This window comes from Lepidochelys kempii, chromosome 16, assembly GCF_965140265.1.
Source record: "Lepidochelys kempii isolate rLepKem1 chromosome 16, rLepKem1.hap2, whole genome shotgun sequence".
Taxonomy (NCBI): domain Eukaryota; kingdom Metazoa; phylum Chordata; order Testudines; family Cheloniidae; genus Lepidochelys; species Lepidochelys kempii.
The window spans coordinates 10,383,490-10,408,817 of NC_133271.1; the positions used below are offsets into that span (position 1 = coordinate 10,383,490).

At 43.8% G+C, this 25,328-nt stretch overlaps 1 protein-coding gene across 13 annotated transcripts in view; it reads left to right on the top strand.

The window, feature by feature from the left end:
* The window catches only part of EHMT1 (euchromatic histone lysine methyltransferase 1), a 170,424-nt gene that overhangs the window by 69,366 nt on the left and 75,730 nt on the right, over nucleotides 1-25,328 (top strand). For 10 of the 13 annotated variants that reach the window (XM_073313920.1, XM_073313919.1, XM_073313921.1 and 7 more), the window contains 2 exons: nucleotides 2,025-2,112; nucleotides 23,923-24,479. In XM_073313920.1, coding sequence (XP_073170021.1) covers nucleotides 2,067-2,112; nucleotides 23,923-24,479 — 603 coding nt within the window. In that variant the 5' untranslated portion in view covers nucleotides 2,025-2,066. Of the gene's footprint in view, nucleotides 1-2,024; nucleotides 2,113-2,619; nucleotides 2,764-22,830; nucleotides 22,882-23,922; nucleotides 24,480-25,328 lie in introns of those variants that run through there. The other 3 variants (XM_073313928.1, XM_073313929.1, XM_073313930.1) reach the window with 3 other exon arrangements.

Genomic DNA, 25,328 nt, shown 5'->3' on the forward strand with positions numbered 1-25,328 from the left:
TGCGCTAGTCTTATACCTGTATAATACCATTGGCTTGCTCCTGGTTTACACCAGAGCAAGGGGGAGATGAGAATTGGGACCTAAGTATACATGTGTGCATCAAGAATAATGTTTTAACTCTTGGCTTACCAAAAATGAAGTTGGCCTCCATTCAAACTTCAGGCTGCATTGGTGCTCATTTCACTGTGGAAAATGCACGTGTCCCTTTGGCAAAAGCTTGTCTTGTTCAGGCAGGTTGATCATATGGCTAAACTAGAGTTTACATCACTCTTTAAAAAAAAAAAACAAAAAAACCCCCCCACCTTTGCATTTTTAAAAAAAATCTGAAAATAGTGTGTCCAATGTTTGTGTTTCCTCTCAAATGGGATCTCCTGGAAATGTGCCTGTGTGGAGTGAGGCCTGCACACGACACGTATTACTCATGTGGGGAACGATCCTGCAAGATGCAGAGCGCCCTCAACTCCCCAGGCAGGACTTGGGCCCTTGACGCGTAGCTGCTACATTTTTCTAGATAAAAAGGGAGGTTTTCCTGGAAACGTTTACAAGTGGCGATTTCCTTGCCATTAAAGACTTTCTCTTCTGATTAGCTTAGTTATCCATTGCTTTTCAGATGATGCCAGCATTTTTGTTTAACCCTCTGTGCTGTGGCATTGGTGTCCTTCCCTGCTCTTTCCTGAACAGCCTCTAGCCAGTGACATTAGCATGGGCCCTACGGGATGGTTACTAAATGGACCAGGTGGGCTTTTGCAATACACAATGGGAGAGCCTCTCTACTGTAACACCTAGAGGAACTTGGCAGTGCCCCTGAGCTCATACGGAAACAAAAGTTGCCTGGTGGCTGATTATAGTAACACCAAGATCAGCTGTGTTGCTAGCCTTGGAAGGTTCAGACTTAAATGACAATGGAAAGGGCAATACTGTATGTGTTCATATCTTATCTCCTTTGTTTGCTTTATGGGAGATGGGCAGGGTTTTTTTTTTCCTTATCGCCCAATGTGCTTTAAACCTTTTGATTTGCATGGCTGCAGGCACCATCTGTGCTCTGTGGAGGCCTACAACAGTTGGCTTGACCTAGGCTTATTCTTCTTCTGTGATGCACACAGCATGAAATGGACCCTTCACCCTTGCCATTCCCCAACCCTTAAGACAGACAGTTCTGTTTGTGTTAACCAGATGCAGCTTTGCCAGGCAGTTGCCATGTGTACTCTTTAAGCTAGCTTGTCACTTTAGCCAGAGAATTGTGTCAAAAGACTCCTCTCCTATGTTTTTTTTTAAATATACCCTTTTCCTTTCTGTTGCTGCTGCGCTTTTCTTTATGGCCAGGCATTTATAAGATAAGCAGTGTAGCTACCAAGCCCATATAGCAGCGGGATGCCAAGTGCCTCAGTGGCTGAATAATATAGCAGGTGTTCATTAAAAAAAGCAAAAACTGTAGAAGTTAGATTAGGGTGAGAAATGGATACCATTAAACTCAATAAACTTAAATTATGTATTAACTGTTGCTTTCCTAGATTGAAGGCTTAACTCTTGCAAATTGTGTCTCTTCAACCTGGGAAAAACACCTATGTTTATCATCTTTGCTTGGCTAAGTTCTTGGCACAGTGGCCAATAGTTTCAAAAGTGACAAGTGAGTCTGATTGTCTTGTTTTTGTGAGATACCCATCTTGACACCTTCATTCAGGTTCCTTTAGGGTGTGTCAAGGTGGGCACCCAAAACCACTAGTGAAAAATCTTGGTCCACATTTTTTCCCCATGTGATCTTAGATCTCAGCTATACAAGAAAATCTACACGAATTAGATGTGCTGCCAGCTCTAGCAAGCCTTTGAATTTTTGATCTTTGACCTGAACCTTGCAGACAGTTTCCTGGAGTTGTTAATTTTCACTCTGCAGTTTGCCCATGACTTTTTTGCCCTGGCATGGGAATGTAAACAGGATATTTTCACCATTATTTCTTGTTAAAATGTATAGTGCATGGATACTGGGCTAAACAGTAATTGTTTCTGTCCTTCCTCCCGCACCCCAGCGAACAGTGCAGAGTAAGGCAGAGACTAGGAAAGACGTCTGCATGAAGACTGAGCTGCTGAAAGATATTACCAACAGTAAAGAGGAAGGTAAGTGCATGCTTTGATCTGGGACCAAACCTCATCAGTGGGGACACTGCATATGGCATGGTTAAAATGAACCAATAGATTAGTGACAGTTGAGCTGTGTGTATTAACGACCCTCGTCCTGCTCCCGTTAAAGGTAATGGCAGAACTCTGCATGGGCTTCTGCAGCAGCAGGATTGCACCCCAAAGGATGCAGATGTGGATCTCAGTCTTTGTTCCCACCCATCACGAGAATTGCGCTTCTCACTTCTGCTTCTGATGTGCCTCTGAAACTGAAAGGAGACTAGGTTACTTTGATCTCCTGATCCATAACTAGTTTGAACTGAAGTCTGTCTTTTACTTCTCTAATGTTAATACTGGTAACGAATAGTTCCTTAGATACTAGAGAATCCAGCAAGTTGCTTTAAGGAATTGTTTTCACTCAGGGGACAATGAGTGGCTCTTGCCCTATGGAGTTGGTTGCTAATTGCTTCATGATCAAATTTGATTTTTTTTTTTAATGTCTTGAAGCTTGTTTTGTGCTTTCCTGTGAGCTTGCTGTTTGCTTCAGGAAGCAATGGTGGCACTGGGGAATGACTGGGACATGGCCTGTCATTATGGGGATCTCCTTTACCTTGAACGATGCAGTGCACATCCTGCTTTTCATCACATAAGGTATTTCCAGCCAGAGTCTGTGTGTGTGTGTGTGTGTGTTGCACGCATGCACATGCGATCTGAGGATTTAATATTGATCTCCATATTTAAATCTATATCTCTTATTGTTTGTTTTTTGCCTTCATGGGGTCATTACTGAAGTCATTGCTTCTGCATGGATGGGCATAATTTTGTTCTAATCCCTAGTCCAGGACTGGGGTTTAGAAAAGAACTGAACTGGCCCCTCCAAAATATTTCTAGTCCTGGTTGAACATGAGATATCAGACCTTAAAATTCATATCAATATGAGCACCATTTTACTTTCCCTTTCTCTTCAATCCAGCATGGAATCGCAGAATGATAGAAATGTAGGAGGGACCTCAGGAGGTCATCAGATCCAGCCCCCGGCACTATCAAGTAAACCTAGACCAGCCCTGACAGGTGTTTGTCCAACCTCTTCTTAAAAACCTCCAGTGATGGAGATTCCACAATCTCCCTTCAAAGTCTGTTACAGAATTTTAACTACTCATATCATCAGAAAGTTTTTCCTAATATCTAACCTAAATTTCCTTTGCTGCAGAATAAACCTATTGCTACTTGTCCTACCTTCAGTGGACATGGAGAACAATTGTTCACCACCCTCATTATAACAAACAGGCTTTAACGTATTGGAAGCCTTATCTGGTCTCCCCTCAGTTTTCTCTTCTTTTCTGAAGACTGAACATGCCCAATATCTTTAACCTTTCCTCATGGATCAGGTTTTCTAAAACTTTTATCATTTTTGTTGCTCTCCTCTGGGCTGTTTCCAGTTTGTCCACATCTTTCTTAAAATGTGGCGCCTGGAGTTGGACACAGTACTCCGGCTGAGATCTCACCAGCACTGAGCAGAGCAGGACAGTTACCTCCCATGTCTTACATACGACGCCCCTCTTAATATATCCCAGAATGACATTAGCCCCTTTTTTTTTTTTTTTTTTTGCAACTGCATCACATTGTTGACTTGTATTCAATTTGTGTGTGATCCACTATAATCCCCAGATCCTTTTCCACAGTATGACCACTTCGCCAGTTACTCCTCATTTAGTAATTGTGCATTTGATTTTTCCTTCCTAAATGTACATGTCTCTATTGAATTTCATCTTGTTGATTTCAGATCAATTCTCTAATTTGTCAAGGACATCTTGAATTCTAATTCTGTCCTTCAAAGTGCTTGCAGCCCACCCAGCTTGGTGTTATCCACAAATTTTAGAGGCATACTTTTCACTCCATTATTCAAGTCATTTATGAAAATATTATATAGTACTGGACCCAGGACTGACCCCTGTAGGACCCCACTAGATACACCCTCCCAATTTGACAGTGAACCATTGAGAACTACTCTTTGAGTCCTGTCTTTCAGCCAGTTGTGTACCCACAGTATAGTAATTTCATCTAAACCACATTTCCCTAGTTTGCTTATGAGCATGTCATGTGGGACTGCATCAGAAACCTTACTTAAATCAAGATATATCACATCTGCTGTTTTCCCCCCTTTTCCACTTGGCCGGTTACCCTGTTAAAATAAATTAGGTTGGTTTGGCATGATTTGTTCTTGACAAATCCATGCTGGTTATTCCTTATAACCCTCTTATCCTCTCTAGGTGCTTACAAATTGATGGTTTAAATATTTGTTCCAGTATCTCTCCGGGTATCAAAGTTATGGTGACTGTCTATAATTCCTCGGGTTGTCTTTGTTCCCCTTTTTAAAGATAGGTACTATGTTTGGCTGTCACCAGTCCTCTACGACTTCACCCATCCTCCGTGAGTTCTTGAAGATAATTGCTAGCAGTTCTGAGATTGCTTCAATTAGTTCCTTAAGTCCCATGGGCCTAGGATGACTTTTGTGAGGCCCTATTGACTTGAATGTATGTAACTTACCTAAATATTCTTTAACCTGTTCTTTCCCTGTTTTCTCTTGCATTCCTTCCCCCTTGTTAATATTAATTGGGTTGAGTATCTGATCACTGTTAACCTTTTCAGAGAAGATTGAAGCAAAACAGCCATTAGACACCTTAGCCTTCCTGATATCATCAGTTATTAGTTCTCTTTCCCCACTAAGTAGAGAACCTACACTTTCCTACATCATTTTCTTGCTGGCAATATATTTGAAGAACCTCTTCTTACTAAGTTTTATGGCCTATGCTTGGTGTAACTCATTTTGTGCCTTAGTCTTTCTGATTTTGTCCCTCCATGCTTGTGCTGTTCCTTGGTACCCTCCGTAGCACGTTGTCCATGTCTCCACCTTTTGTAGGATTCCTCGTTGATTTTCAGGCATTCAAGAGCTCCTGATGCAGCATTTTGGCCTCTTACTATTGTTCCTAAATTTTCTTCACGGCTGGATAGTTGGCACTTGTGCCTTTAATCTTGTCTCCTTCCAGAGAGCTGGCAGTTCCTGAGCTCCTTTATCTCCTAGATTTTCTTCCCATGGAATCTTACCTATCAGGTCTCTGATTATGTTAAAAGTCTACTTTTTGGAAGTTCATTGTTCTTATTCTGCTGAACTTTTTCCTTAGTATCCTCAAATCTGTCACTTCATGATCACTGTTGCCCAAATTGCCTTCAACTTTCTGATTCACTACCAATTCCTCCCTGTTGGTCAGAATCAAGTCTAAAATCACTGCCCCTTTGGTTACTCCTTCCACCTTCTAAAACACAGTTGTCCCCAACACATTCCAAGAACTTCCTGATGTTCTACTGACAGATTTGATGTTTGACATATTGCTGTTCCAACAGATATAGGGGTAATACAAGTCCCTCTCTATTACCAGGCCTTGTGTTTTGGATATTTCTGTTCTAGAAATGCCTCATCCACCTCCTTTTCCTGATTTGGTGGTCTAATATCACCCTTCCCCCCCGCCCCCTTTTATCTTTATCCTGAGACTTTCAACTGGTCTGCCTCCCACCTCCTTCTGGCCCTTGGCATAAATGTATATATTCTGGATGCATAATTCAATGCCACGCCACCTCCCTCTTTTCCCTGTCTGTCCTTTCTGAAAAAGCCGTACCCCTCTATACCAGTATTTTAGTCATGAGATTTATCCTACCAATTCTCAATGATGCCAATTTAATCCTAGTTTAGCTTATGTACTAATACTGCCAGGCTTTCCTGTGTATTCCCCATTTTTCTTGGATTTTGTATATAGACATCTAAGATGTTGAGCAGATTGCCTCATTGATTGCCCTCTTGTTGCTCCTGTGTAGAGTTCTGTGACCCTAGTGTACATTTCCATGTCTGCCCTCACCTGTGTTAAGGTCACCTTTTTATGCTTACCTGTGGGCTTTTGTCTCCTGCCCACTTTGAACCTACTTTAAAGCCTCCTTCACTGGGTTGGTGAGCCAGTGCTTGCAGATGCTCTTCCCCTTGTTGGTCAGGTGGACCCCTCTCTTCCCAGCAGTCTTCCTTCCCAGAACAGAGTTCCGTGGCTGATGTTTGTTTTTTAGAAACCGCTCAAGTTAGAGACTGATGACCATATCCTGAAAGCACTTGCACCCATGCTTGTCTTTACGCATGTGAGTAATCTCATGGAAGTCAAAGTTATATGTGTGCGTAAATCTTTGCACCAGTGTAACTGAGAGGAGAATCTGGCTGTGGTGCCTTCTATCACTTGGATGTGGGATATGAAGCTGCTTTTGCAAGATACAAACCATTGCTTTCTAGCTCTAGCTGGTCTCAGATAGCAACCTCTAGATTCTGATGGGTTAAAAAACCAAGATGATAATCAGAATGGAGTGATACTTGAAAGCCTTGATACCTCTTGACTGGTTTTTGGCTAAAAGGAAATACTGTGTATCATAGGAAAGTGGAGAATTTTTATACCATATGTGCAATGGTATAAAACGTGCATTTCCAGTCTTGGTGCTTCCCGAGGTATTGGACTTTAAAACCATCTTTCCTCCTTCAGTCTACCAGCTTTTTTTACAGAATATTTCAAGTATGGAGGCCCAGACATGTCATTCCCATTCCCTATTGTGTTTTTTGTATTAGCCCATTATTTTAACATGTCTGACTATGGCTTGCATGATTATTTGGCTGTGTGGCTGGTATGTATAGTTCTAACCTGACCTTCACAAACCTACACTGGTGCCAAATGAGTTTAATTAGGTAATGTTCCTCGATTCCATTACCAATAATGCATATCATTTATATAATGATTTACATTTTTAAGTGCTTCCCAAACATTAAATAATTATTAGTGCCTGACCATTTGTCAGGAAATGTTTTCTCTGGAAGTAGCATATGATGCAGTGATGGAAGGGCACCTCCCCAGATTGGGAGGTTTGGTTTGGTGAAATACCCTGAAGTCTGGATGCTTTTTTGGAACATCTCTCAACTACCTGAATCTCTTGGATCTGTGAAATAGGGCAAAACTAGCTCAAGAATAAGATTCAGTGAGAAGCTTCTGGTTCATATGATCAGGTCTGAAAGAGCATGAGACTGCTGGCCGTCTCGTGTTGGATGAGAACTGTTGCCTATTAGAAAAGGAGCTGATCTGGATTCTGTTCCCTTTGTAAGAACATCCCTGGCTGGGTTGTCTGCAGAGTTTGAACCCAGGACCGCTGGAGCTAAAAGCTGAAGCCTTTACTGCTTGAGCTAACGGATGAGAGCATGGATTATACACGTACAATTTGGAAATGCTCGTCCTGAGCTTCAGAGGTCCACATCAATTCAGATCCACATAGGGGCAGTTATTTGTAACAACGCTACTTTGTGTTAGTGTGGGTTGTGCCAGCTCTGCCACTGACTCACTGCATGGCCCTTGGCAAGTCATACAACTTCTCTGTGCCTCAGTTGTCTCCATCTGTAGGACGGCAAGACAGCTACCTACCTCAGAGGCATTTTGGGAAGCGTAATGCATGAAGTGCTTTGAGATCCTCGAAGGAAAGGTTCTGCAGACCTGCAGTGTTGTTTGCGGGGCTCTTCTGGCTTTAGCCTAGCAGCACAAAAATGAGAAATAATTAAACTTTAAACTTCACACATCTGTCAGTTGTCTGGGATTTGCTCCCAGAACAAGTAAAACCCAGTATTTGCTGCATGTGTAGACTAAAAGCTTCTTTCTATCTAAGGCCACACAATAGAGATAGAAAAAAGCTACAAGAGAATAGCAAACTGGTGACTAGAACCTTCATTATGAAAGGGTCAGTTCAGTTCTTCTATGGGTAAAAGTTCAGGTCAGGCCTTTCCTTGGGGGGGAAAAGGGGTGAATGGAAAAAAAAGTTGCTCTTGTGTTATATTAAGGTTGGGCGTATCTAGTTTGTCTCAGTGCATAACAAACTAATGAATCATCTCTTACATCAGCATGACTTCAATTCTTCTCCTAATGCCCACAATGCAGAGTAACCGGCTACATCTCGCTCGGTCTTTCAAAGCAGACTGCACCTGTTTTGCTCAGCCTGGCAGATGGAAAGCTCCCAGTGAGAGACCAGTTGAAGTCTGGGAACTGCGAAGGCTTGCGCCCGCTGAGGACCAGGCCTGATGTTTTCAGTTCTGTTTCACCAAGAGGAAAAGAATCACCCATAGCATCAAAGCTTTCCTAATTCTGGGCTGAACAAAATGGGTGGAGTTTTCCTCTTAATTCTAATACAAAATCTTGATCCAGAGTTTAATACTAACTGATGCTCGTTCACTTAGCATCCCCATTTCAATTTCCTTTTTCTTTCAACTGTGCTTTTCTCTGCTTTACTATTTCCTTTAATTGTTTTATTTTTTCTGAGAAGGAAAGAGTTCTCTTTCTTACCAGCAAACCGTAAGACCCACAAACCCTTGAACGACCTCTTGTTAAAAGTGAATTCAGCAAGGCAATCTGATCTTGAGGAAATGGCTCTTGTATCTTGATTAACTATACAGGTGCGCTGCAAAGCTTTGGTTATAATATAATACACACAAGGGAGTAGAACTACTGCACCTTCTCGACTATCTGAGGATGACCTAGAAGTCGGGTGTTGTAACAGGGTGGTCTCCCCCTTTATGGGCCAAGGGGGCCTGCTGCCAGCCACCCCTGTTCAGTTGTCAGACCCATGATGCCTATAGGAAGCTGCAGTCAGGAGGTTGGTGTCCATTGCTGTACCTGGAGCCGGTCTGAGAGACGGAGGGGGAGAGAGCTCTGGGCCCCTTAGCCAGTTTAGGTCAGGCAAATAGCTTGGTTTTGGTGTTTGTTGGTGTGTGTTTGTGTTCAAATTAATTGTGCTTTGCAGTAAGGGCCTGAAAAGGGTGTTAGCCCTTCCTGGGCTAGGGAGATGGGCCAGCAGTTTCTGGGTGACCTGTCTCCAGTAGAAGTCAATGCCTTATGGTTCAGGGGAATGTACAAAACCCCCATAATGGACAACTGTGCATTCACTTGCAAGAAGAGTTTTCCTCAGCCCAGTCATAGTGGTTGGCTTATGCCCTGAAGCACGAGTGTTCATGACCCCTAGCTAAAACAATGAGGAATCCTTGTGGCACTTTAGAGACTAACAACTTTAACAGACTAACACAGCTGCCACTTTGAAACCTATCCCCTAGCTGTTTTTCCTGGCTAGTGTAATTGAGGATAGAAGTCTATGGTTTTCAACAGGACCTAAGGGAGTTAGGTGCCCATCTGAAAGCCACAAACGAACTGAAGGGGAGAAGGTCATGTTGACCTAGTCATCCTTGGCTGTCTCTGTAGAGGCAGTACTGTTCCCCTCAGGCTGTAGTCAGAGCAGCTGGCATGAGCCATAGCTCCTTTGTCCTAGAATCATAGAAATGTGGAGCTGGAAGAGATCTTGAGAAGTCAAGTCCAACCCCCTGCACTGTGGCAGGACCAAGTAGACCTAGTCCTACACCGTTTGCCTGGGGACAGTTACTGGCAGGCTGACCAGGAGCACAGACCATTTCTATCGCAGCGCCAGAGCCAAATGTGACTTCTTCTGAAAGACAGCTATCCAACACAAGCAAAGCCGACAGAAAGGAGCACAAACTATGCTGGGATATGAGGTGGCATGGCATATTGGCTCCTCTCTCAGGGGTCCCTTGTTCAGAATCTCAGCTTTTGTTTAAAAAAACCCAACTCCTCTCTTGTTGTTATGCTTGAAAAGAAAACGTTAGACAGGGAGTGTAAATGATGAGGAGATGTCTGCAGAGATGCAGGCGCAATAGCTGGGAGAGGTGGGAACTGCCCCATTCATCTCAATGAGGTGTTGACCCAGAGGCCCAGTGGTGATCATTTAAATGTCAACACGAACTGTTTCATTCCTTGTGTCTGAAAGGATAGTGGGGGAGTCACAACCATGCACAGTGAAAGAATGATTGGCAGCATGGGTAAGCCTACCAGCGAGCTACTAACCTCAAGCCTGCCAGGGACCCTGGGTATGTCCTTTGGTTGCTAGCCCGTGCTGAAGCCTGTGTGCCCAGTCTTCATGACTGCTGTTACTTGGGATATTTAGATTAAAGCCAGCATCTGTACTCTTAACTGTGCTACCAGTCCTTTGATTGCTTGGCAGTGTGGCTTTACCCTTACTGTGAGTGACATGTGGTGCCACAAGTGGATGATGTCTGGGAGAGATATCATTGAGGTTGGCTAAAACATGGCAAGTCAATAAGAACTTCAGAAGGACCTAGCAAAAGTGAAGAGATGAAATTCTTTGCTGATTATATGTATCCACTCAGACACATTTCTGGTTTCTAAATTAACTGTAACCACTCAGGAAACAGATCTGGCCATCACTGCACACAGTTCAATGACATCCTCTGTGCAGTGGGGTAAAAATCAACACTTGCACGCACACACACACAACCAACCCCCAAAATTCTCAAATGCATAAAGAAAGGAATAGAAAATAATGCTGAAAATATTACAATGCCACTATAAATTGAGGGTATGCCCTCTCATGAAATAATGTGCTCTGTTCTGTTTTCCATATTTAAAAAACAACAACCACACAGATGCAGCAAAACCAGAAGGGGGTCTGAGATGGGTGAGGAAAATGAGTGGAGGCCTGGAGCAACTCCATATGAGGAAATATTGAAGACAGACTCTTCAGAGAAGAGATAAATAGAATGAGACATAGTAAAAATATACAGATAGATCAGACATTTCCGTTCACCCTCTCTCATAATATGTGAGCGAAGAGATGTTCAATGAAACGGAAAAGCAACGCTTTTTAAAAGAAAATACTTTGTGCTCTGCTTAAGTGACCTGTGGAACTCATTGCCACAAGATATCAGCGAGACCAGCATCTTAACAGGAGTCTAAAAAGGATGAGACATATTATATGGCTAGTGAGATCACTCACAGTATTACTAGAGAAGATGAAAAATGTATAAAGACTGTAAAGCCTCAGGCTTCAGGGCATAAGCCAGCAGTTCTCAAAATTTGGATTACATCCCCATTTGGGGCTGTGCAATCGGCACACATGGGGTCATGGGTCCAATGAGCCAGGTTCAGCCCACGAGACAATGCCATCTGACCCTTAACATGTCCGGACCTGCTCCACACATGCTGTGCCAGGAGGCTGATGTACAAAATGGCAGCCTCCACACAGTGTGCACCACATGTGCGAAGTCACACTGTGCGTAGGCCACTATTTTGTAAAATGGTGGCCTCCTGGCATGGCGTTTGTGAAGCAGGTCTCGACACATTGGCTGTGTGGATGCCATTTTTCCATTTGCACCCTCCGACTGTGCAAGCATCCAGCTGAGAGACTTGAATCCAGAAGTTCGTTATCTGTAAGCAGCAGCTTTATCAACAGAGCATCTTCTCTGTTTGAACTCGTAGGAGCCTATGCTAGCCTTTTCTGAACTGGCTTGTAAGCTCCTTAAGGCAGGGCTCATATCTTCTTTTATGCTGCCCTGAATACCCTGTTGGCACTTGATAAAGAATCATTGTAAGTCACTGTCTCTGCTTCCCTAGTATCACCACATGGGGCCTTCGTAAGTCCTGCCTCATTTGCCTAGCAGCAAATTCGTCTTTCTGATTTGTGATAAGAGGCGCAGTGGAGTCATTTCTATGCAGAATCTCTGCTGCACCCTCCAGCAGTGAGTTTGGTGATGCAATTATGAATGAAAAAGGAGAGTGCAAGAAACGTGCTCTCAAATATTATGAAGCTTTCTTTGAGTATGTCTTCATCGGTGGGTTTGGCAAGAATGAAGAAAGGCCAAAATGCCGGCTATGTCACGTGGTGTTATCTAGCAAAAGCAAGAAGCTTAACTAACTTAAACACTTGGAAACCCTTCGGAAGGAACACTCAGGCAAACCAAGTCATTTTTCCAGCACTGGAAAGAAGAACTTTCACATCAGCAAGTGCCATTCAAGAAAGCCATGTCTGTCTGTCTGACTGCGCTCAATTTGAGGTGTTTTACCACATCACACAGATCAAGAGGCCTCACACAACTGGAGAGACTTTGATTTTGCCAGCGGCAATCGATATGGTGAAGAAAAACTGAGGCAAACAAACTCAAAGCCATATCACTCTCTAACAATACAGTGAAGCAAAAGCTTGAGGTGTTAGCAGCAGATCATGAAAACACACTGGTGGAGCATCTGGAAAACACGGATGCTTTTGTGCTTCACGTTTATATGAGCCCTGAAGGTCGTGATGCACATTTATTGACTTTTGTGAAATACACATGGGAGGGTGCAATTCTTCCAAACATTCTGTTCTAGCTTCATCTTCCTGGACACAAGACGGCACAAGGAATGTTCCATGTGCTACATGCAAGACAAAAGTATCTCGTGTGATCACTTGGTGGGCTTCTGTATAGTTGGAGTTCTGTCTGTGGCAGGCCACAAAGCAGGTCTGTGTGCTTTGATGAAGAAAGTTGTTCTGTCTGCTGTATAGACTCACTGCATGATTCAGAGAACAGCTGGCATCTAAAGCTCTGAGTCCAGAGCTAGATGAAGTTTTGCAGCTGGTCTTATCTATTGTGAACTACATCAAGACTCAGCCCCTTTGCATGCGTGTGTTTGCACAATTATGCGAAGGCCTGGGGTCCAATCACGACATGGTGGTGTTCCACACTGAAGCTCATTAGCTCTTGTGAGGAAAAATACTGGAATGATTTTTTTGAATTGAGAGATGAGCTGCATGCTTATGCAATGGATTGCAAAAAGAGTGAATTGATTTTCTGTGTGACCAAAGGAAGATGTGCCTATGTCCCAGACATATTTGGGAAACTTAATGAATTGAATAAAGGTCTGCAAGGAAAGAACACCCACATCCTTCAGTAGAGTGATCAAATAACAGGATTCATGAAAAAAGTTGTTTTCTGGAAGAATAATCTATTGAAGACAAACTATGACTCCTTCCCACGGCTTTGCAAGTTCCTGGCTGACAATGAAATTGATCAGCCACCCACATAGGTGATTGCTGAGCATCTCAGGCAGATGGAGGAACAATTTACGTCCTTTTTCCCTGACTTGGACATGACAAAGTCCAGTTGGGTGCGAAACCTCTTTCAGTGCAAGCCCAAGATGCCATGGATTTGCCAGCATCTGAAATCAAACAGTTCATTGAAATTTCCTGCGATCAGTTCTTGCAAGGAACCTATGCCCAACTCTCTCTCCCGGTGTTCTGGTTCACTATCAAGAATGAATATCCTGCACTCTCAACGTGCGCCTTGAAACTTCTGGTGCCATTCGCGAGCATATATTTGTGTGACACTGGATTCAGCACACTTGTGTACATCAAGCCTCGGTATGGATCTACTGTTGATGTCACATCGGAGATCAGAGGTTCAATTTCTGCCACTCCACTGGACTTCGAGAAGCTGTGTCATTACACGCAAGCCCATGTGTCACATTAGAGAGCATTCAATAACATACTTCATGTGTAAATTCCTTAGCTGCTATGTTCCTTTGCTGCTGTCTGCGGTCACAGGAAACAGCAAGTCTCAAAATGGGCAAAAAGTTTGGGAACCCCTGACATAAGCCCTTTATATAGTGCCTGGGGTTAGGGAGGATCTTCTGCTATGGGCTACATAACAACTATCCACGAGGAGGTTTCTTGTACCTTCCTCTGAAGCATCCGGTACTGGCCACTGTCAGAGGCCCCAGTTCTGTAATGTACTTAGTGTGCTGAAGTCCATCTCTGTTCAGCAAAGCAGGTGCTTTACTTTTTAAACCTGTGGCAATGTCTTATTGACTTGAATGAGACTTAAGCCAGTGCTTTGTTGGGATGGACTGCTGAACTGGGGCCAGAGGCAGGATGCTAGGCTAGGTCTAGCTGTTCTGAGCTGACATGACAATGTTTTTAGCACCAGATCAAGGTATTTCTACTATAAAAAGAGGCTAAATTATGTTACCATGTCTTATTAAGCAGTTTAGAGCTTGACACAAACTGGAGCTTAGTGGGAGGTCTTTCTAATTAGAGGCTTGGGCAGGGAGCTGAGATAATCCTTAGCAGCTCCTGAATGAGCTCATGCAGGCCAGCGGGCCTTGTCCCGGGAGCTCTCACAGGGGGTTTGGGCAGTGCAAAACATGTTCGCAGCAAGCAGCCAACCTTTTTTTTTTTTTTCCCCACACCATTGAATTTATTATTATTTTCTTCAATTTAGTGCTGGGGAAAAATAGTAGGTTGACAGCTCTGAAGACTGATTATCTTTTTCCCCCCCGGAGCAGGTACTTCATGGGCAGCTGCAGTACAAGCCTCCTCCCCAATATGCCTCAAACCTGACCTGAGATGAGAGGGACATATAGTCTCTGGTCATCTTAAATCCTTGGCCTCTCTGCTGGCATCGCCAACAAGGGGGCCCAGAGATGATCATTGTGACCCCAATTTCTGCTATTGACAAGTGTCCACTAGAAACTAGATTGTCAGACCCTATAATACATTTCACTCATTCCACTGAGCAGCTAATAAGTGGGTTGTAGATGGAAGCTCAGAGGGGCAGATTTTGCGTTGTTCTGCACCATGTACATTCGCTTACACGTTATTAAATTGTTTTGGGGAAGCTCTATAGCCTGAGTCACACAGGAGATCAGATTAGATGATCACAGTGGTCCCTTCTGACCTTGAAATCTATGAAATCAGAAACATTCACTTTGCCTTGCCGTACTTGATTGCACAAGGGGCAGCACAGAGGCCCATAGGTCTACTGTCAAGTTCTAAAGTTCCATACTACTCTACAGAAGATGGACTATTTTCCTTCGTCACTTTGTACAATTTCCAGTTATCAAGGTTTGGAAACGTGTGTCTGTTTGTTTAGATTAATGGCATTTGTTCAGCCCATCAGATTGGACTTTTCACACAACGCACATTCAACCTGTGGAACTCTTTGCCAGAGGATGTTGTGAAGGCCAAGACTATAACAGGGTTCAAAAAAGAACTAGATACATTCATGGCGGATAGGTCCATCAATGGCTATTAGCTAGGCTGGGGAGGGATGGTGTCCTTAGCCTCTGCTTGCCAGAAGCTGGGAATGGGCGACAGGGGATGGATCATTTGAGGATTCCCTGTTCTGTTCATTCCCTCTGGGACACCTGGCACTGACCACCGTCAGAAGACAGGATACTGGGCTAGATGGACCTTTGTTTTGACCCAGGAAGGACCTTTCTTATGTTCAACATTTATTAAAAGTAGAAAATTGTAGAGTTTTGTTTCCCTTTTTAAACTTCAGTCAAGTGGCTTTTTTCACAAAGTCTCTGCGTCCTTTATGGAGAAATACAATGATCCTTTCCCCGAGTGTAGTGCTCTAATCCGAGGTTCTCCACCTTTTTCTTTTTGAGGCCCCCCCACCAACATGCTATAAAAATTCCACGGCCCGTCTGTGCCACAAAAACTGTTTTTCTGCATATAAAAGCCAGGGCCAGCACTAGGGGGTGCCAAGCAGGGCAATTGCCCGGGGCCCCATGCCACAGGGGGCCCTGTGAAGCTAAGTTACTCAGGCTTTGGCTTCAGCCCCAGGCAGTAGGGCTTCGGCTTTCTGCCCTGGGCCCCAGCAAGTCTAATGCTGGCCCTGCTTGGCGGACCCCCTGAAACCTGCTTGTGGCCCCCGAACCACTGCTCTAATCTGTCTTGAATTGGTCACTTTTATGGCAGCTAAACTGAATGAGCAGAGAGTGCAACAATTGCCAGTTGCAGAAGCTATCTGATTGCTTCAGTGGGAATGCTCAGCAGTGTAAATCTGTCCTGTATTTAGGGCCTTATCTTGCCAGGTGCTGAGTGCCTCCTGCAAAACGCTGAGAACCCTCCACTCCCAGAGCCGTGCAAATCTCGACCCATAATTTTGTGTTTCTCCCAGTGCCAACAGTGCTGAAATGAAAATTGAAATGACTACACCAAGACCAATTTAAAAATGCAAACTATGGGGAACATAAAGGGCTGTTGGCTTTCTTCTTCTCTTTAGCTTAATGTTTCTCCTCGGTGATTGTGGACAGTAACAGAAAAATCCATTCTTTGTCTTTCCTCCTTTTAAATCACAGCTGGCAAAAGCACATGCCTTCTGCATCTTACTGCTTTCTTAATCTGTGAATGCTACAGTAAATTGAAGCTATCCCGAGTGGTAAGAGTTGGTGTTGCTCTGGCTTTGAAGCCTGCTTGCACATCCATGAAGCTGCATGGCTGGGACATATTTTTACCCCTGCTCTCCTGCATAGTCTCTAGGGAATACTAGTGAGTTATTTCTAAAAGTTACTCAGCTGTCTGTAGTCTAGACTGGCAGTATCCACCTGGAGAGCTCTAACATGCCTAACCTTCTCTGTGCGGGAATAGAAAGCATTCCTAATGGAGGTTTCTAGCCAGGCCGCAGCCTCGGAGCTGTATCCCATGGGAAAGCCATGTACATGAAGATACTTTCCTGCACCATATTCAGTGCCAAACATCCATTGATTTCAACGTGAAATAAGCGAGAGCTTTAGAAGGCACAGTTATCATCAGTGTTAGGACTAATGGCAAATGGCTCTGATGGGGAAACATTTTAAATCTCAGCTGATGACTAGAGAAAGTGGATGTGCTAGGAAATGTTCTGAGTGTTTCAAGTGCTAGAGCTGATATGGTGTGTGTGTAAGTGAAACAGTCCGATGCCACTGTGACTCTCCAGGTAAAACCCTTTTGCAGACATGTGTTAAAGATGAGTTGAATACTTTAAAAAATAAATATATAATTCAAAACCTAAGATCTCCTAATTTGGGGGATAATCAGTCTCCTATTCCCTTAGACAGTAGGCAAACTTTTTGACCCGAGGGCCACATCTGGGTATGGAAATTGTATGGTGGGCCATGAAGGCTCACGAAATTTGGGGTTGGGTGTGGGAGGGGGTGAGGGCTCCAGCTGGGCGTGTGGGCTCTGGGGTGGGGCTGGGGATGTGGGGTTGGGGGTGCAGGAGGGTTCTCTGGGCTGGCACCAAGGGGTTGGAGGGCAAGAGGGAGATCAGGGCAGGGGGTTGGGGCCAGGGGTGCAGGCTCTGGGCGGCGCTTACCTCAGGCAGCTCCCAGAAGCAGTGGCATGGCCCCCATCCAGCTCCTACGCGGATGCGCTGCCAGGCAGTTGTGCGTGCTGCCCCATCCACAGGCTCCACATCTGGAGCCCCCATTGGCCATGGTTTCCAGCCAATGGGAGCTGCGGGTGCAGCGCTTGGGGCAGGGGCAGCGTGCAGAGCCCCCTGGCTGCCCCTATGCATAGGAGCTGGAGGAGGGACATGCCACTGTTTTTAGGAGCCGCACGGAGCGGGGCAACCCCTGACCCCGCTCCCTAGCTGGTGCACCAGAGCAGGGTAAGCCTAGGACCCTGCTCTCCGGAGGGAGTTCGAGGGCCAGATTAAAATGTCTGGAGGGCCGGGTGCAGCCCCTGGGCCGTAGTTTATCCACCCCTGCCTTCGACGCTAGGTCCCACTCCAGGAGAGAACGCTCCATTGCTGCCATCTTTGTGGCAGCGGAGGTTGTTCTCCAGTCTCTCTTGCAGTCTTGGAGCTATTGCTCTGTTCCTTAGATTCACCAGCCCCTGCCGTGCGTCCAGTGCCATCTTTGCACTGGGACTCAGCAAACCCTGGTAGAGCTGAACTTGGAGCCAGCGCTCCAGGTATGTGAATCCCTCTGTGCAGTTCAAAATCTGTCCCCATACTATAGAACCACACCTCTGCTTCCCCAAGCAGAAGAGAGGGGCAGGATTCCCCTAAGAGACTATTTGGATGGATCTAAAGGGCCAGATTCTCAAAGCAGCTCCATATCCAATGTGCTGAGTTGTTTTGAAAATCTGGTTTCTGCTGAAGGTTTTGAGCCCTTCTAAAAATTCCAGCCTAAAATTACCAATACATAATTCGAACCGAACAAGTTGTAAATTAGTCCCACCTGCCCTGAGAGCCCAGTTAAACAGATAGCTCAAAGCTTCAGCTGGTATTTTATCCTTATGCTTCTTAATCTGTCTGGCCTCGGGAAGGAAAACAATAGAAGGAATCCTGATATTATGTCAACCTAATCATTCCACAGAACAGGCCACTGAATTGTTATCGCTTCCGGTTGTCCAGGGAGCTGCTAGTTTTCCTGGCTGGTAACTTTTCTGCTTCACATGTAGTTCATATTTGGATCCTTTTTACTTGGATCTGCAACTCGTATGGGACAATTTGTGTGTGTGTGTGTGTGGTGTGGGGGGAGGGTGCATTTGCAAGGGAGAAAAGAACTTTTAACACACCCCTTCCTGTTCTGGTTGTGAATGAGCTTTTCGTTCAGTTTGTTAGCACAGATCTCACTCTAATTTGAATTTGATGAATGTGGTTAGCCTAGAACTGTGTTAAAAGTGGTTTGGCACTGTGTTTACTCTACCTTATGCCTCTGCTAGGAAACCATGTGTCCCGATCCTGTGCTTTGTAGGGAAGCTAAACACTCTTTGAGCAAGTCTGCACTAGAAACGTTTGCTGGTATAGCAGTGTCAGTCAGAGTGTGATTAGGGTGGATAAAAATCCATTAAAAAAATCTGATTTTTATTTAAATTGGATTTTTTTTATTTAAATCAGATTTTTTTGTTAAAATGCTTTTTGAGGGAAAAAACCTATCTAAAGATAGTTCTAATTAAGATACATTATAGCTCAAAGATATCTCATAATGGAATAGAGATTATAAATTCTAATTCTATAGTATGAGACAATATATTCATGTAATGTTTAAGAAAAGTTTTGTAAATGAGTTTCAATAGTTCACGGATTAGGGACCCAATCTTATGGGGTTCCAGAGGCTTCTGTATAGATTATTTAGGTTAATCTTTCTATCTACCCAATGGGACACAGTGCTCAGTCTAGAAGATACCATCAGAGATGCTTAGTTTTGCAGTTCTTAAACTGGGGATTTGTGTTTCCAGAGATAACATGCTTGTTAACAGCAAAAATGTTTTTAAATAAATTAAATTATATATAGAGGTGAGAAATAACAGACCTCAACCATGTTGTCCCTCTGCAAATTTGTGTACACAGAGTCAGTCTCTTACCTCTCTCAAAAAGTTCAATGACTAGAAGATTGTTGGGGGCGCAATAGATCTAGACAAGGAGAAGTCTGGCGAGAAATGTGAGAAAGGAGGGACAGGCAGTAGAAACAAAAGTGAAACTGTTTGAGCAGCATATTCCAGAAGTCTTGAGGTCTTTCTGAGTGTAGCCTTCATTGATTTGAAATCTACCATACCATTCTCTTACTAGAAGGGAAAACCTATAATGGCAGCAGGCCGTAAAAGAGACCCAGTTTGGGAATATTTTAATGAAGTTCCTCTACCTGTGGGTAAGACAGGTATGCTTGCAAAATGCAAACAGTGCAACAAAGAAATGCAAGGCCTGGTTGCCCGAATGAGACAACATCATGAGAAGTGTTCCTTCTCAGGAGGAAGCTGCATTGAAGATGATGAATGGAACATGTCTGAACACGCAGGATCTTCAGGTTGGTAAACTTTTTTATTTCATACTTCTTTCTTAAGGACTGCCTGTCTTCCTTCTGGACTATTCTTGAATTCTCATGTTTGAGCAAAAAATACAGTTGTTACTCTATGGTACAGTAACTCCTCTCTTAACATTGTAGTTATGTTCCTGAAAAATGCTACTTTAAGGCAAACGATGTAAAGCTAATCCAATTTCCCCGTAAGAATTAATGTAAGTAGTGGGGGTTAGGTTCCAGGGAAATTTTTTTTGCCAGACTAAAGACTATACTTCTATACACACACATACATAGTATACGTTTTAACAATTTAATACTGTACACAGCAATGATGATTGTGAAGCTTGGTTAAGGTGATGATGTCAGAGGGGGGGATATTTCCCAGGGAATGCCTTGCTGCCAAATGATGAACTAGCACTTGGCTGAGCCCTCAAGGGTTAATACATTGTTAATGTAGCCTCACACTCTACAAGGCAGCACGAATGGAGGGAGGGGAGACAGCATGGCAGACAGAGACACACACCCTGTGTGTGTGTGAGAGAGAGAGACGCGCATTGCCCCTTTAAGTACACTGACCCCACTCTAAGTACAGTGCCTTTTTAAGTAGATCAGCAAGTTGAGACAGCAGCTGCTTCCAGCAAGCTCCCTCCTTCCTGAGCCCTGTCAGTGTCCACCCCCCGTCCCCACGCTCTGTGGAGATGGCCCGATGGGGTAAAGGAGCCTAGGGGAGAGGGATACCCTGACATTAGTCATCGTCGTCGTCGTCGTCGTCCCCCCCCCCCGGCACAGCAAACAAGAGGCTCCCAGGGCAGGAGCAGCACATGGCAGTGGGGGGAGGGACAGCTGAACTGCCCAGCAATTGTTAGCCTGCTGGGTGGCTGTCGCACAGGGAACTTAGGGGAGTGGGGAGCTGATGTGGGGCTGCCGGTCTACCTGCTGGTTCCAAGTCCCGACCAGCTCGCTCCAAAGGACTGCTCTTCCTGCAAGCAGTGGACAAAGCAGGTGGCTGCCAAATGACATTAGAAGGGAGCATTGCACAACTTTAAACAAGCATGTTCCCTAATTGATCAGCAACGTAACAACGTTAACCGGGACGACTTTAAGTGAGGCGTTACTGTACTATCATTTTAGATGCAGTTGTGATAAAAAATAAATAGCTGAAATAGGCAGATCTTCCTTTTACAATTTCACCTTTAAAGTAGTACTGAGTGTCAGTGAATGCAATGAGTAATACTAAATGAGCAGTGTGGTAATAATTAAATAACTGCATTGATTTATTTTGTTTAGGAGAATCCATCCTCAACATACAGGCTAAAGACTATCCACCTTCAAGATCACCATCCTTTTCTATAGTTTCAGAGTTATCTGCCAATGATAATGTTTCAGTCACATCATGTTTGTCACATAGCCACAGTATACCACCTGTAGCAAAAAGAAAAAAAAATCTCCATCATCCAGAAACAGTCAGAGATAAGTTTGTGATAAGAACCAGCAGATTACAAAAATAGGTAATTGATGAAAAAATTGCCTGGTTTGTTTATGCAACAAACTCTCCTTTCCATATGATTGAGAACCCACACTTCATTAACATGGTTCAGTCATTAAGACCAGGATCTGTCCACCCAACAGAGCAGATGTCGCAGGCAAATTGCTGGATAAAGTGTATGAAAGAGAAATTGAGCAGTGTGCAAAATGTCTAGAGGGTGAAATTGTTAACCTGAGTATTGATGGGTGGAGCAATGTCCACAATGATCCTGTTGTATGTTCTTGTGTGACAACAGAAGGGAATGTCTTCCTCACAGAAACAATTGATACAACAGGAAATGCTCACACAGCAGAATACTTACAAGAAGTAGCAGTAAAAGCTATAACAAACTGTGAAAAAAAATTCAAATGTCTAGTACGCAGCTTGGTCACAGACAATGCTGCAAATGTATCCAAGATGAGAAGAAATTTAGAAGAGTGAAGAGCGTCCCAAGCTAATAACATGCGGTTGCAGTGCTCATTTGATGCACCTCCTAGCCAAGGACTTCAATGTTCCAGAAATAAAGGCTGATGTTGTTGAAATTGCAAAATACTTCCCTTAACAACCACTTTGCAGCAGCTGCTCTGAAAAAAGTGGGAGGAACCAAACGAACTCTCGCACAAGAGGTGTGCTGGAACTCCGTAGTGGACTGTTTTGAGCACTAGATCAAGAGCTGGCCTAATTTGATGACAGTTTGTGAACAAAATCATGAAAAAGTAGATGGCCCCATCACAGCCAAAGTGCTCACCATTGGGCTTAAGAGACATGCTAAACGCAGGCTGAGGACCCTGAAGCCTATTGCTGTCACCTTGGAACACAATGCAGGGAAATCGCTATTTTATGGCTGACGCTGTTGAAATTTGGAAGGAACTGAGTGAGATTTTAAAAAGAGAAATATGCAATGACTGAGTTAAATTACAAGCATTAAAAAAACAAATGGACAAGCACTATCTCCAGCTTATTTTCTTGCAGATATTCTCAGTACTCGGTACCAGGGTCAAACCTTAACTGCTGAAGAAGAGGAGTTCGCTGTGACGTGGACATCCAGCAATCAGCCCTCCTTAATGCCAACTGTAATAAACTTCAGAGCTCAGGGTGAACCATTCAAGAAATATATGTTTGCTGATGATGTTTTAAAGAAAGTCACACCAGTGAACTGGTGGACGTCACTTAAGCACTTGGATTCAGAGACTGTTGAAGTGATTATCTCACTTTTAACAGCAGTAGTGTCTTCTGCCCTTTTAGAAAGAATATTTTCTTCCTTTGGACTAATTCATTCCAAATTGAGAAATCGTTTGGGTCCTGACAAAGCAGGAAAGCTGGTTTTTCTTTTCCAGATTATGAACAAACAGGAGAATGAAGGTGAAGACGACTGAGTTGGCTGCAGAAGCCAATATTTTAAGTTTCTCATGTTGACCTGGCTGACGTCGTCGAGTTAATTTTTGTGTTTTTATATTTCATTTAACTATTTTAGTTAAAAACAGTTTTAACAAAAACAAACCTGATTTTAAAAAACTTGAATGTTTAGCTAAATTCAAAAATTCATATGCTTGTTTTGTTAAAATATTATATGTTTGCTGTTGAAGAAAAATATCCAGAATACATGATGTTGTTGGTTTTAGTTCAATAAAACAATTGAAATGTCTGTCTGGTGATGTTCTCCTCCTAATACAGCATGGCAAGAAGATCCTCCGAATATTAATGATTAACCTGTTGAACTGGAGATAGTTCACCTCCCAATGACTTCATAATTATCTGCTTCACTTATCTTTGGTAAATGAAATCACCAAACAATCATAGATTTTCTGAATAGCTGTAAAACTAATCTGAAAAGTTTTCAAAATAAATCACTTTAAAAATGTAAGTGTGAACCTTCTAAAAATGAAGTTACATCTATCTCTGAGGAGTGAAGAATATGTATTAAGGTTATAACAACCAACAAGAATGCACTTCTGTGTAGAAATCCATGATTAAATCGAGTCTTCCTGATTGGTGATTTAAATCATGATTTAAATCAATTTGATTTAAATCAGATCCACCCTGAGTGTGATGGTTTTGATGATGTTTCTGTACCAGCAAAAGCCCTAGTGTAGACACAGTTACACCAGCAAAAAACTGTGATTTTGCCGGTGTAGCTTATTTCACTCACCGAACCAGTATAAGCGATATTAGCAAGTATAAGCTGCGCCTGCCCTGGGAGAGTTTGCTGGTGTAACCGTACCGGCAAAACTTTTCTGGTGTAACTCTGGCCTTTGTAACGAGAGCTTTGCCTTAGGTAGGCATGCAGGATTGCGTAGTGTTTTTTTTTTGACATGCTAGGTGTTGAAGGATGATCAAATAAATGTAGTTACTGGGAAAAATACTGCTAAAGAGTATTTTTACTTTGAAAATCTATAGTTAGAAGTGGGAGACCAAATCCCCAGCTGATGTGAGTCATGGCTCCATTGACTTCAGAAGAGTGACACTGAAGGGATAGCTCAGTGGTTTGAGCATTGGCCTGATAAACCCAAGGTTGTGCGTTCAATCCTTGAGGGGGCCATTTAGGGATCTGGGGCAAAAATTGGGGATTGGTCCTGCTTTGAGCAGGGGGTTGGACTAGATGATCTCCTGAGGTCCCTTCCAACCCTGATATTCTATGACTGACTGACAGTAGCTGAGGAGCCAGCGCCAAAATAACCAACTGGGTAAAAATGGCTTCCAGTTTTTTTGTGGGAGGAGGATTTGCTGTGACATATATACTATGGCAGTTATCCATATCTTCCTTTTGAGGCTCACTAACCTGTAACCCCTCTTTCTCTCGCCCTCTGTCTCCAGGATTTAATGCCATGGCTGCAGATGAAAGTGCTACAGAAAAGCAAGTAGGGGAACCAAAAATGACAGCAGATGGTGAAACCAATGGCTCCTGTGAGCGCAACGAAGCTGGTAGCCACCCAAACCCAACTAAAAACACTCAGGACAATACAAAAGTGAGCCAGCAGGACTCCAGTACTAAATTAAATAGGATAGCGGAGAATGGCATTTCGGAGAGAGACAGTGAGACTGGGAAGCAGAACCACATGAAAGCTAATGACTTCACGCAGACTTCGGTAACGGGGAGCAATGGATATATTTTAACTAAGCAGATGGTGCAGGAGCAACCCCTAAGGACTACAGGCACCTTTGCTTCTCTCACTGGCCATGCTGCGAAAACCCTCCCAGGCGGAGCAAGCAAAGGGAGAACTCTGAGCGCCTTTTCTCAGATGCAAGCCACCATGCCAGCCAAGCTCGGGGAGGGGAGTAAGGACATGGATGCTAAAAAAGCCACGGCCACGAACGCTGAAGTCAAGGTCCACAGAGCACGGAAGACAATGCCTAAACCCACACCTAGCCTGGTAACGTATATGCACTGCAGTGAGTTGCTCTGTTGCTAAATGGTCTTGGGGGTTTTTGGTTTTTTGTTGGTTTTTTTTTTGGTGTGCGGTATGGTAGCCCTGATCTGAGTCAACAGGTATAATTTGGAAGTGTCCAGCTAGATCTCTGGTCTCTTTCTCCTACAAAGAGGCAGGGGTGATAATATGGTTTATAACTTGCTGCTGCTATTAGCTTCACACCTCCCGCTCCCAGTTTGTGTTTCTAAATGTGCAACAGATCGTTTACTTCCCCCAGCATATTTGTGTTAGCTCCGTGATTGCCTTTCAGCCTCAGCTGTGTTGCACCTTCAGCCCTTTCACTAAATCCACAGGGTCGCTTTGGAAACAATTCCGTATAAGGCCAACTCAAAGGAACATCAGGCACAAACGTGATGGAAAACTCTCTGGGAACTTCCCGCTGTCGATGTCTGGGTTTTATTCTGTCACACATCACTGAGTATTCTAGTACCTCTCCAGATCAGTATCCCTTTTTATACAGTTCTTATTTGGTAATTAAACTTATTCATTCATAAAATGTGCCCTTCTGAGTGACTCAAAAAGGGTACATGCCCATCACTTAATAAAGCACACAGTTCTGCCTTCTCTCAGGGGCACCATGGATTTGGGGCATGGGGAGCACCCGCTTCCAAACAATCCTTTCCTTTCCCCTTTGTGCAGATGCTTGAGAACTGAGGTGAGCTTTGCTCTGTGCACTAAACATTAGCAAACTTTGGCTCTATCGGGTCAGCTGCGTGGGGAATGGTTTCCAGAACCAAGGGCTTTCCACTGAGAATGCTCTGCCACCAGGTCTTTGCCACTTCATAGATTCAT